Source organism: Sus scrofa, chromosome X (assembly GCF_054392235.1).
Source record: "Sus scrofa isolate SSC_HxYL_T2T_F1_AM1 chromosome X, Sscrofa_HxYL_maternal_Yorkshire_Landrace_v2.0, whole genome shotgun sequence".
Lineage (NCBI taxonomy): Eukaryota > Metazoa > Chordata > Mammalia > Artiodactyla > Suidae > Sus > Sus scrofa.
In genome coordinates, this window is record NC_139401.1 from 131,970,014 (window position 1) to 131,982,438 (window position 12,425).

At 64.9% G+C, this 12,425-nt stretch overlaps 2 protein-coding genes across 2 annotated transcripts; one reads left to right on the forward strand and one right to left on the reverse strand.

Annotated features, from left to right (window-relative positions):
• The first annotated feature begins 598 nt into the window (after positions 1 to 598).
• On the forward strand, positions 599 to 5,413 carry LOC146394817 (heat shock transcription factor, X-linked-like). The gene is made up of 2 exons (XM_085006997.1): positions 599 to 3,792; positions 4,736 to 5,413. The coding sequence occupies exons 1-2, from the start codon at positions 3,241 to 3,243 to the stop codon at positions 5,354 to 5,356; spliced, it is 1,173 nt and encodes a 390-aa protein (XP_084863123.1). The 5' UTR covers positions 599 to 3,240; the 3' UTR covers positions 5,357 to 5,413.
• Positions 5,414 to 7,725: 2,312 nt separating this feature from the next.
• Positions 7,726 to 12,033, reverse strand: LOC100513259 (melanoma-associated antigen 8). Its single transcript, XM_021080284.2, has 3 exons — positions 11,600 to 12,033; positions 9,505 to 9,594; positions 7,726 to 9,185 (listed from the first exon to the last, which is right to left on the reverse strand). The coding sequence occupies exon 3, from the start codon at positions 9,165 to 9,167 to the stop codon at positions 8,190 to 8,192; it is 978 nt and encodes a 325-aa protein (XP_020935943.1). The 5' UTR covers positions 9,168 to 9,185; positions 9,505 to 9,594; positions 11,600 to 12,033; the 3' UTR covers positions 7,726 to 8,189.
• Positions 12,034 to 12,425: the final 392 nt, after the last annotated feature.

A 12,425-nucleotide genomic window follows, 5' to 3' on the forward strand; every position in this document is an offset into this window, starting at 1 on the left:
CCTTGCATTCATGGGATAAATCCCCTTTGGTCATAGCGTGTAATCCTTTATTTAGGCTACTGGATTCATCTCGAGAGTATCTGGTTGAGGATTTTTGCATCTGTGTTCATAAGAGGTAGGGATCTATACTTTCTTTTCCTGTGTTCTCTTTACCTGGATTAGTTGTCAGGGTAGTACCAGCCTCCTAGAATGAAGTAGGAAGTGTTGCCTTTTCATCTATCTCTCGAAACATTCGGTACAGGTACCCAGTGAAGCCATATGGTTTGAGGCTTTTCTTGGGTGCAAGGGTTTGGTGACTAATGCAAGCCCTTTACATGGTATAGGTCTACACAGATTTTCTATTTCTTTTTTTTTTTTTTTGTCTTTTGTCTTTTTGTTGTTGTTGTTGTTGCTATTTCTTGGGCCGCTTCCGCGGCATATGGAGGTTCCCAGGCTAGGGGTTGAATCGGAGCCGTAGCCACCAGCCTACGCCAGAGCCACAGCAACGTGGGATCCGAGCCGCGTCTGCAACCTACACCACAGCTCACGGCAATGCCGGATCGTTAACCCCCTGAGCAAGGGCAGGGACCGAACCCGCAACCTCATGGTTCCTAGTCGGATTCGTTAACCACTGCGCCACGATGGGAACTCCAGATTTTCTATTTCTTTGTATTTTATTTATTTATTTATTTATTTATTTATTTATTGTCTTTTTGCCTTTTCTAGGGCCACTCCTGCGGCATATGGAGGTTCCCAGGCTAGGGGCCCAATCGGAGTTGTAGCCGCTGGCCTACGCCAGAGCCACAGCCATGCAGGATCTGGGCCGCGTCTGCCACCTACACCACAGCTCATGGCAACACTGGATCCTTAACCCACTGAGCGAGGCCAGGGATCGAACCCGCAACCTCGTGGTTCCTAGTCGGATTCGTTAACCACTGCGCCACGACGGGAACTCCTCTATTTCTTTTAAATCAGTTTTTCTAGTTTGTATCTTTCTAGGAAGTTGTCCTTTTCATCTATCTCATCTAATTTGCTAGCGGGTTGTTCATGGAGCTCTCTTCTCACCCTTCATTTTCCTGGAAGGGTATTAGTGATGTGTCCCGCTTTCATTCCTGATTCCTGCAGTTTTGCAGTTTGCTCACGGCTTTTGTGAAGGAGAGATATTAGCAGGTTCTTACTCTAACATTTTTTTTGCTGAGGCCACTCTTTGGGCAGAGTTTTAGCGCATCTGCAAGTCCCGTGATCATTGTTGGTAGTTCTCTTTGTGACACTTTTTGAAGCGATTTCATCGTTTCATCCAGCGTGTTTCATCTCACCAGTTACTAAGTTAGAATCTGCGTGGCTTTGAAATACACATTTTTAAAAACACCAGTAATGTCTAAATTATGTATCGTTTTCCAGGCATTGACATGAACATGATGACTTTGAAAGCTCCAAGCATCCAAATGGACTATTCTGTGCTGTGACAGGGAACTGAATTTTGGAACAGATTCCTGAGGATCCCGTGGGGTTTTGCCCATATTTTTATAAGCAGAATTATATTCTTAGCTCACAAAGGTTTTGTGACAAGGGACAATGTTGCTGGTTGAACTGTCTTGCTATGACAGGGGCTCCAAAACCAGACAAACCTTGCAGGGAAGAACAGGGAACAATGGATGAATGTTTGCCTCAGGGATGGCTGATGACATGGTAACGGGGCGGCCCTCAGTACGAGGACAGTAATTTGGTGGCTAGAATTCTGGAATTTGGTGGCGAACCCCAAGTGTTTCAAGGTAAGGACTCAAGGTGGGGGGAAATGGGGGGGGATTGCACAGAAATCCAGGTCTTAGAGCTGGGGTAGGTGGCAGGACTCTATACACAAAGAACTCAGGAAGGTGAGAGTAGCCTAGGGCATGAGTCCGCAGAGGGGTAACAGGAGGTGGCTCAATTTTCACTGACCCTCTGAGCTAGAAGCTCCAGGTTACTTGGTGTGGCCTGACCCACTGGTCTGACAGAACAAATGCAGGGGAATGTGGGCTAAGTGGGCAGGTTCCAGGGTTCCAGGGCAGGGCCGAGACTGCCTGCACCGATGGACCCACAACAGAACTTGCGCTGCGCTCTGCAAGCAAAGGACATGGAAGGTGTTGCTCTCTCTCCTCTCGCACAGATCTTTCTTCCTTTCCCCTGAAGGGAACCCTGATGGCCACGGCCAGCCGAGGGTGCGGGGTTGGTGAGCTTGTCTAAGGAGTCCTAAGGGGCAGTTTGGACATGAATACGGGCTGCTCTCGGCTCCCCAGACTGTCCACGACAGAACGCAGCTTTCCGCTGGGCCTGAGGCATCGCCCCGTCCCGTCGGCGCTGTGCACCGCTCACGGCTCCAGAAAACACCGCGGTTTCTGTGCCGCGTGCCCTAGCTGTCTCTAAGACGCTTCAGCCAGGGGGCGTCCATGGTTTGCAGCCATCGGGCAGGAAGCACACCCCTTGCTGGTGATGGAAGGAGTCCCACTGGTGCCCAAAGGCCAGCGGTGGATCGGTTCTTCGCGCCGCAGCGCTCAGACCTGCTGTGTGACCCCTCGCCCTTCTCCGGAACCGCAGGAGCTCTGAGGAAAGTGTCGGGAACCGTGGCCCCTGCTGGGCGTTCCTCGAGGTCTCAGGACCCGGGGAAGCACGTGCTCTAGGAATATGCAGTTACCCGCGGGAGGCAGCGGAGGCTCCAGGCGAGCCACGCAGCAGGGGGACGGCGGGGCTGCGGGGCCAGCCTCGGCCTCTCCTGGCCCGGCCCTGGCTCTCCCCACTGGGCCGGGCACTGGGGTTTGCAGGCCCGTGACGGTGCAGAGGCAGTGGGGGTGGGGGACGGTGGAAACCCGAGCTGGACGTGGCCTGGTGCCGGGAAGCACGGCTGCTGTTCGCGGCCGTCGAGGCCCGTGGCCTCGGAGGGCAGCTCGGACCTCGTCGGCCCGACGTCCGGCCGTGTGCATCTGCCTGGCCCCGGAGCTGCAGGACGAGAAGGCCGGGCCCGGTGTGCAGCAGCAGCGCTCGGGCTGCGGCGTCGCACCCGTGCACGAGTGTCCCCGGGCCTCTGCAGGGACCGGGCGTGGCACGGCATGCTGACACGCGGACCCGCCCGTGTGGCCCCTGGCCCCTTGTTAGGTCACTGGGTGATGTCAGCGCCCCGAGCAACCATCCCTTTATGACAGGCCGAGAGGCATTGTGAGCCCGGGGTGCTGCTGGCCACCCTGCAGTGTCCCGGCCGCCCGAAGGTGGGACACACGGCCTCTGCGCATGGCTGGAGACGAGGAGGGCCCCGCGGCCGGCCGGCCGCCTCTTCCTCCCGCCACAGGCGCCCCGGCCCTCGGCTCGGCGAGCTGGGCTCCCCCGGAGGCCGAGGCCGAGGCCGGGCTGGCGCTGGGCCCTCCGGGGCCGGCCGGGCGCCCGGACCTCAGGCTGCTCCTCGAGGAGGCTGCTTTCCAGGCTCTGATGGAAGAGCCTTTGTTCAGGAGGCCGCCCGCCGTCGGCAGGGCCCCGTCCCAGGGGGAGGCCAGCCTGCTGTCCCTCCCCTTCCCCGAGAAGCTGTGGAGGATCGTCAGCAGTGAGGAGTTCACGTCCATCTGGTGGGACGAGGACGGGGCCTGCATAGGCATCAACGAGAAGCTGTTCCAGAAGGAGGTCTTGGAGCGGGCCGGCCGGGCCAAGGTCTTCCAGACGGACTCCATCAAGAGTTTCGCCCGCCAGCTCAACCTCTACGGGTTCAGTAAAACGCGGCAGGACGTGCACACGTCCGTCTGCCAGACCAGCTTCCTCCACGAGGGGAGGCCCATCTCCATCCTCAGCAAGGTACAGGGGAGGGGGGCCTCGGGGGGCCGGGGGGGGGGGACAAGCCCAGGGCCGGCCGGCAGCGGAGCCAGGCCGGGCGTGGCGGGAGAGCTGGGAGGCAGCGGCAGGCGGGGACCGGCGGGGTGGCTGGGGCGGGCGCTGCTGCGGGTGCCCAGGGCGCAGAGGACCAGGGCCGGAGGCTTCTGGGTTTCTGCCTTGGGTTTCTCCGGGGTTTGCATCGCTGCGGGAGGGTGCTGGGGCCTCCCTCTCCCCGGTGAGCCTTTCGCAAGCCACCAAGGCAGGTGGCACGTGTCCCCAGCTGCAGGGCGCTTGCAGCTCCGCCCCTCTGGGGAAGGAGAGGACCTGGAAGCGCCCGGCCTGCGTGTCCCCCAGCTTGGGGACGAGCAGCCTCCGAGGCGGGGGGCGGGGAGGTGTGCGCACCGCGAGGGCCCCAGCCCCGGGCTGGAAGGGAAGGGGGGGCTTTCCTGGGCAGCAGCAGGTCCGGTCTGGCCCTGGGAAGTGCTGGCCCAGAGCAGCGTGCGAAGCCCACGGAAGGGGGCTCGCGCGCGCAGGTGGAAGGCGTGCCTGCCGAGGTCAGGGGGCGCCGGGGACTCCCAGCAAGGGGGCCTGGTGTGGCCACCTGACGGGCCCTGCCAAAGCCACCGTGCCTTTCTACCTCCAGTCCGCAAACTCCCAGGCCCTGCCCTGGGCCTCGTGCCCCGTGTCCTGAGTGGCCGCGGTCAGGCATTTCCCGAGGGCGAGGCAGGGGCGAGAACGGCAGCGTGCACGATGGAAAGGCTGGTGCACAGCTTCTCCTCGGGACCTTGGCCTTCGCTCGGTCTCCAGAGAGGCCTGGGGGCGGGGGTGAGAGCGCGGGGGCCCCGCGAGGTGGCCGTCGAGGCCGCCGCCGCCACCGTCCTGTGACTGGGGCTTGCTTTCTTTGTCTGCACACGGTGCACCTCAGATCCAGTATTACCGCAGCCCCTGGTTTAAGAGGGACTGCCCGCAGCTGCTGAGGAGGATGAAGAGGAGAGTGGGCGTGAAATCGACCTCGCGCCAGGAGGGCGGCAGGCCGGCGGCCCCGGCCCCGGCCTTTCCCGTGATGGAGCCACCAGGCGGCCTCGCCCTCTCTGCAGAGCCCAGGCAGGAGCCCCACCATCTCGCCGGCCTGGCCCCGACGCCCTCTGTGCCCCCGGCCCCTCTGGGGAGCGATCCCCACGCGGTGCCCGACCTGCAGGCCACCATGCAGGACAAGGGCACCCAGACGTGCGAGCCCTTCGTCCCCGTCCTGGCCCAGGTGGCCTGGCCTGTCGAGTTCCCCTGGCTCTGTGTCACTGTGCCTCCCACCCAGGTGGCTCCTTACGGGTCCCTGGTGGGCCCGGCGGCCGTGCCGCCCCAGCTGCTCAGCCTGCCCCCTGAGCTGCTTCCTCTTTGTGCCCCCTGGGCACCTGTCGCGGCGGCCAGACCCGCCGCCTGCCCGCAGGAGATCCCCCAACCCCCAAGCCCCTTCCACGACTGCCCTGGCCACTGGGGTTTCCCAGGACACCTGCCACCTCGGGCCGGGCCCCCAGAAGAGCACCCATAGAGGCGCTCCTGCGGTCAGAGCACGGGCAGGGCAATAAAGAGCACCCTGGCACCACGAGTGGTTGTCTGCTCCCAACGAGGGTTCAGAGCCTCTGTGCTGGGGCGCTGGGCGCTTGCGGTCCCCTCGGGTGTCTCTGTGTGGCGGGGCGGGGAAGAAGGCCTGGGGCACCCCTCCTACCCCAAGGGCCTCGAGCCGCCTGTAGACACTTGGCGACCGGACATGTGCCTCCGCTCCTGACAGAAGACCCTGGAAGGGCTCCGCGAGGACGAGAACGCAGCGAGGGCACGGGCTGGTGCCGGGACACTGTGTCCCTGGGGTCCTCCCTCTACAGATGAGCGGGGTCAGGCCTCGGCTCCTCCTGCCGAGCCCGCGCAGGTGCCCTTCCGTCCTGTCCTCAGACGCACAGCCGTGGAGGTGGCCGTCCCTGCTGGAGGCCTGCGTGTCCGGGGCGCGGCCACTCGCTGGTGTCTGCACGGCAGGGTGACTGTGGCTTTCCCTGCAGGGCCTGGGTCCGGTGACACGTTTCTGGTCTCTCCTCCTTCCCTGGCTGAGCTCAGCACCCCGAGGCTGTCACGTGGCGGGCCCTCTGGCGGCTGCGCCCCGGAGCCCGGGGTGCCTGTGCTCGGGGACGGGCCTCTCGAAAGAGCGATGGTCTCAGGCAGCACAGGCAGCGAAGCCCAGGCGCTTCCCGTGGAGCCCAGGGGGCGCAGACGCCGCCCGCGGGGCCTGAGACCTGGGCGGAGGGCGTGCCCGCGGCAGCCCCCGGAACCGAAAGTCGGGGCCCTGGGTCCGCTTTGGCGGCCGCAGCCGAGGCCCCGAGGGGGGCCGCGGGGGACATGAGCGCTGGGACCCTGGAGGCCGCAGACCTGGCCCGAGGCCCCGGCCCAGCTGCTGGCTCCCTGTCCCCGGGTGCAGGGGGACCTGGGGCCCCCGCCCGCCTTCAGGGCAAGGAGCCCCTTTCTCTCCTCCTCGGCGGGGACTCCCCAGTGCCTCCTGGCCTGGAATCCCGCTGCCCAGATGCTGCCCTGGACGTTTTGTGTTTGCTCTTTAGGGCCACGCCCGCGGCCCCTGGACGGTCCCGGGCTGGGGGTTGGATCCGGGCTGCAGCTGCCGGCCTCCACAACACAAACTCCGGGACAGGCTGCTAGTGAAAAACCACTTTCCCCCACACCTCAGCCCGTGTGGACCTGGCTTTCGTGGCAGTCTCTAGAGAAAGGGGCCGATGTGCAGACGTGTGATATCAACGGAGCTGCTTTGCACACGCTTTACAAAATCTCGGCAGCCTGACCTCAGTGAGAGGCCGGTTCCACGTGTGACTCCAGCCACCCGGTCGCTTCCAGAGGTTGAACTCGCTGTCTGGGTGGGGCCTGACACCGGCTGCCCCGGCGACCTCCTGGCTGGGGCAGTGGCAGCCCCTGTGCTCCCCCAGCACCGCCCAGAGTGGGAAGGGCCTTCCCACGCTGGCCCGGGACAGCCCGGCAGAGGCTCGAGAGCCTCCCGGGCTCGGGCCGCCAGAGGAGAGGCCAGGCTGGCCCTGGATGCTCCTTCTGCTCCCAGGCTGTCCAGGGACGGTGGGTGTCCGGGACAGGGAAATGCCATTCAACCACCAAGGGTGGCAGAGAGAGGGGTCGTGACAAGGGCTCAGGGTACCGAAGGGTGACCTGTGGGGCCTGAAGGGGCAGGGCCAGCCGATGTGGGCAACCAGTTTGCCCAAGCTCCACCCTGCCCTGGCTCGGGCCACACCCACCCGAGAGCTCCCTCTCTACCCCAAGGCGCTCACCCTTTCCTGGACTTGCTCGGTGGGACTCGGGGGGCGGGGGGCGTCTCCCCACTGTGCTTGTGGTCACTGCGGCTCCCAGACGATCATTCTAGGTGAGGGCCGTGTCCTGATTTGCCAGTGGCCCCACTGGGAACATAGGGCCACCCAGACAGCAGAGGCTCAGTGAAAGCCTGGGAATGAATGAGCCAGTGAGCAGAGGTCTCAGGGAGGCAGATGCCTCGTCTCCTGCTTTCCTCAATAACCAACAGAGAGCCCGCTGCACGTGGACATTTCACTTTCACCCAACGACAGACGAGAGCATAGGAAGTAACACTTGGAGCTCCCGTCGTGGCTCAGCAGTTAGCCGCCCAACCAGTATCCATGACGACGCGGGTTCGATCCCTGGCCTCGCTCAGCGGGTTAAGGGTCCTGCATTGCCTTGAGCTGTGGTGGAGGTCGCAGACGAGGCGCGGAGCCCGTGTTGCTGGGGCTGTGGTGTAGGCCAGCGGCTGCAGCGCCGACTGGACCCCTCGCCTGGGAACCTCCCTGTGCCATGGCAGTGGCCCTAAAAAGACGAAAGCAACATAAATAAAAAGAAATGACACTTAACTGCTTTGAAGTCTTTTAATGCTGCAAATCATGCTCCCTCTCTACGACGGCTAAGCACTTCCGCATTTCCAAAACCATTCTCATTGCACGTCCTCTTGCTCGGGATCACAAAATAAAATGGGACATTTCCCAATCTCTCTGACAAAAGAGCACATGTCTCACTCTAGAACTGGGTAAGGACAACTACGGGGGAGAGCAAGGTCACTCACGACCTTGGACACTCCTTCTAGTAAGAGATCATCATTGGAAACACAACTGAGGGAAACAGGGCTGAACACCCACGGGCTCACAAAGAAACGGCACCCAAGGCTGCCCCACGCCGTGTGCCCCCCTCGCCCGGCCCCCGCTCCTTGGCAGGCTGACTGCTCGCTCTTCAAACACAGAGCGAAGGCTCCGCCTCCCTTCCCGGCCCGCAGGACAAGCTGCGGGCCGGGGGCCTGCAAGGAGCCTGGGCGCCCCTCGGGCTCAGGGCCCCTCTTCCTCCTCGCTCACGGCCTCCTCAGCTGGGGATGGGCAGGACCTGGAACCCCTCCCACGAACGCCAAACAGATGCTCCAGGACTTGCAACCTGCTGGTCTCCGCGTGGGCCCGGGGACCCCAGAGGAACTCGTAGCGGGCGGGGTCGCTGTGGGGCACCTGGCGGTACTCCAGGTACCCCTCCTGCACACACGCCTGGGTGAGGAGCGCCCTGGGCTCCCCATAGATGCAGTGCTCGCTCCCCACACACAGCCCCAGACTGCCCAGGGCTCCCCAGACCACCTCCTCGGGGGCGCGGTCCCCCTGCAGGAGGATCACGCCCAGGACGATCACCAGGAGGCCGGTCTTGGGCAGGCTCAGCTCGTGACCGCTCAGCACCCCATCCCAGGTGAGGCCCAGGATGGGGACCAGGGCGTAGGTGTGCTCGCCGGGGTCCACCTCCTTCACATCCAAGCCAAAGACCAGCAGCATGCACTCGGAGGCGCGGCGCAGGACGTCGGGGAAGCGGTCCTGGGCATCTCCGAGGACCACGCTCAGCATCTCTGCCTTGGTGATGGGCTCCTTGGTGCAATACTTGAGGAGCAGGAACCCCACCAGGTCAGCCACCTTCTGCTGCAGTGGGCCGAGCTCGGGGGCAGCAGCTTGCTCCTGGTCGGGCCAGGGACCCGGGCTCTCACCATCTTGGCTGCTGGAAGCATCATCCTCGGATTCGCTCCAGGGCGGGGGCGAGGGCCAGACACCTCGAGGGGTCAGGGGGGGACTGGGGGGCCCAGCCTCAGCGCCCCCAGCCAGGGGGCCCAGGAACAGGGCCGAGGAGGAAGAGGAGACGGAGGAGGGGGAGCTCGAGGGGGAGGCAGGCTCTTCCTCACCCCAAAACAGCAGGGCCTCCGTCAGGCTGTGGGCCTCTGCCGGGTCCTCGAGTTCCTTCTGCATCTTGCAGAGCTCTTTCCGCTGAAACGGAGGCATGAGAACGGGGCCGGACAGCTGAAAGGAATGTGGGCAGGTGACAGATGAGGGCCCTGGGCCTGGGACAGAGGGAGGGGGAGGGGCCCGGGCTGAGCACCGCAGCCACCTCCCTACACCTCTCCTCCTTAGGGGGGGCTCTTGGGCCTCACAGGGGCCCTCCTCCTGGGCGGCCTGTCCCCTGTGACCCTGAAGGGGGACGCAAGGTGGCTCCTCAGGGTGCAGCCGGCTCAGCGTGTGGATCTGGGGGTCCCTGGGGATGGGGTGACTTGGCCTTGTGGGGTCCCCTCTGCTCTGGGATGGGGAGCCCCCGGGTCCACACTCGGGGCCCACACCTCACCTGGATGCCTGGCACGGCCTGGGCCTCCTGCTCTGTGACACGAGGATGCGGGCCTCACACCTGGGCCTTCACCTCCGGTTCCTGGAGACGCTGTAAGAGGAATGGAGGGGCACCGCGGGTGTAGACCGTGGCACAGCCCGGGGCCCTCAGTGCTGGTAGGAGGGGTGGGTGGGACTCTGGGAGGCCCCCCAGTCCCGGGTGGGTGGTCTCCCCCCGACCCCCCGGGCTCAGGCAGCTGCTCCCTTTCCCCCCAGCCCGGCCGGGATCCTCCCCGCGGCTGGTCTGAGGGAAACTCCTCGAAAGCCATTCCTTGCAAGGAATGGAAGCGGGTGACGGGCCCCACATCTGGCCTGACCTCTGCTGACCCGGACTGCCCCCTGGCCGGGGCATTGGCACCCCCAGGACCTGGCAGGAGGGGGGGCTCCCTGCCCGGGCTCCTGAGGGTGGGGCAGGGGCGGCCGCGGCCGTGGGTCCCAGCTCTGCGGGAGCAGGGACCTGCAGTCTTCCCTCGGGTCCTCCCTCACTGCCAGAGGGAGCCCGGCCCACCCTCTGCCCACCAGCAGCCTCCTGGCGGGCAACCCGGACCCTCACCTGGTCCAAGTGCAAGGCTGCCATCAGGGGGTGGCACCCGAAACCCAGGAGCAGAGTGATGGCAGGGGCCGAGAGGGGGCCCCTCGGGCTGGGATCCAGGGCCCCACCCTCCCCCAGGGTCTCCACCGAAAATCCCCGTGGGTCCTGGGCTGGCCCGTCTCCACCTGAGGAACCGCTCCTGCCCCCAGGTCCCCATCGCGCGCGCTGAGACCAGAAGTGCAAGTCGGGGCACCCCACGTGAGCTCCTCCTGCCTGGGCGTCCCCGCCCCCGGCAGCGCGGGCTTCTCAGAGGTCCCCTCTGACCTGGGCTCCAGGGTCCCCTCAGTCCTCCCTCAGGGTACCGACCTTGACTCGGGCAGCACGTGGCAGGCCTGGGGCCCTTTCGCGGCCCACCTGAGGGTGCCCCGCCTCCTCGCGCCTGAGACGCGGTCCCCAGGCTCTCGGAGACCCGGATGTCCGGGAGTCGGGACACGGGGCCACGTGCTCACCCCGCCCTGCGGCCTCCCCAGGGCCCACTCTGGTCTGGGGTCCCGGGTCCCCTCCGTCCTCCCTCCGGGATCGCCCCTTTGCCCCCTGGAGGCCCCGCCCCTCCTGGAACCAGGTCCCCAGACGCTCTGAGACCCGGAAGTCAGGACACGCGGCCACGAGCTCACCCCGCCCTGCGGCCTCCACAGGGCCCTCTCTGGTCTGGGGTCCCGGGTCCCCTCCGTCCTCCCTCCGGGATTGTCCCCTCTGCCCCCTGGAGGCGCTGCCCCTGCTGGTACCAGGTCCCCAGATGCTCTGAGACCCGGATGTCAGGACACGCGGCCACGTGCTCATCCCACACGCGGCTCCCAGGGCCACCTGCGGGCGGGGGCTTCTCTGGGACACCCCCACCCCAATTTTGGGGTCCAGGCCCCCATCAGGGTTCTCACCTTGACCTAGGCACCACGGGACCCTCCCCTCTGCCCCCTGGAGGCCCCGCCCCTCTTGGTACCAGGTCCCCAGATGCTCTGAGACCCGGAAGTCAGGACACGCCGCCACGTGCTCATCCCGCCCGCGGCTCCCAGGGCCACCTGCGGGCGGGGGCTTCTCTGGGACACCCCCACCCCCGTTTGGGGCTCCAGGCTCCCTTCTCGCCCCCCGCCCCTCCCCTTGCCTCCCCTCAGGCCCGGTGCCCCTCCCTCTGCCCACAGGAGCTTCCTGCCCCTGAGACCCAGGCCCTGCCCCTCCGCGTCCCCTTGAGGTGGAACTGGGGGGGCACCCACCCTGGCCAGCCCCGCGGGGGTCTCCCAGCGCAGAGAGGATCCTGTGGGGCCTTGGTCCTCCGTTGCCTCCCAGGGGGCCGGCCTTCCTCTCGGCCGACCTGGACCCTCCCCCAGACCCAGGCCCGCACCCTCCTCAGACCTCCCAGCCAGCAGTCAGGGGAATCACCTGGGGACAGCAAGCCCCGGGGTCCCTCAGGGCTGCATCCTCCGGACCCCCTGGGCACGAGGCACGCCCCCCCCCACTGCCAAGTACTCACGGCCGAGGGTCCGAGCGCGGCTCCCGCCTCCCCGCGGAGATGCTGGCTGGGAGAAGCTCGCTCGCTGTGCGCTCGGAGCCTCTGCCCCCTGCACCCCGGGCCCAGAAAGGCTCTGCACCCAGACCCCCTGCTGGATGGGAGCTGCAGCGCCCCCGACGTGGGGGAGGGCCAGAGAAGACACACGCCTCCCAGCGGCGCCTCTCCACCCGCCCGCTCCACGGTGGAAACATTTTGTTCGAAAAGACTCCTTGTCTGCGCAGAGGAGGCTGAGCCGCGGCCGTCGGGCAGGGCCCGCGCTTCTGACGTGAGCGAACCGCTCGCAGGTCAGAGCACGGAGCCTCATTCTCTGCAGCCTCAGGCAGCCTCCCAGGGACACTGTGCTCTGGCCGAGTTTCCCAAGGCGTGACCAAGTCCTCCGCGGCCTGATTCCCTCTGAGGCCGGACGCTCCCCCCTCCCTCGGTCTGGTCCAGCCCCGCGCTGCTGTGTGTGGAAGTGGGCCGTTTCCAAGGGGCCTGTCCTCAGCCACTACCGTGACTTCACGAGTGATGAGCACAAGCTCTGCTGCCCTCAGTCGCCCCCTCCTTCCTCCTGTCCCCACCCTGCCCTGCGGCCTGAGCAGCTGGCTCCCAGTTTCCACCAGGGAGCAGAGGCAGAAGTTGAAACTTCTCCCCTCCCCGTCCTGTCACCTGCTCTATGCAGGCTACCCGTCGATACAGATGTGGCGTCGGCGTTTAGATAGACAGATAGAAACATGCAGAGAGAGATACAGATATGTATTAATACATATTAATACAGTACAGAGAGATAATACATACAGGTAGATAT

Bases quoted from the DNA above. Each gene is read 5' to 3' on its own strand.
- LOC146394817 (XM_085006997.1), top strand. From the start codon at position 3,241: ATGGCTGGAGACGAGGAGGGCCCCGCGGCCGGCCGGCCGCCTCTTCCT. The intron at 3,793-4,735 runs GTACAGGGGAGG...GGTGCACCTCAG, and splicing joins CCATCTCCATCCTCAGCAAG to ATCCAGTATTACCGCAGCCC.
- LOC100513259 (XM_021080284.2), bottom strand. From the start codon at position 9,167: ATGCCTCCGTTTCAGCGGAAAGAGCTCTGCAAGATGCAGAAGGAACTC.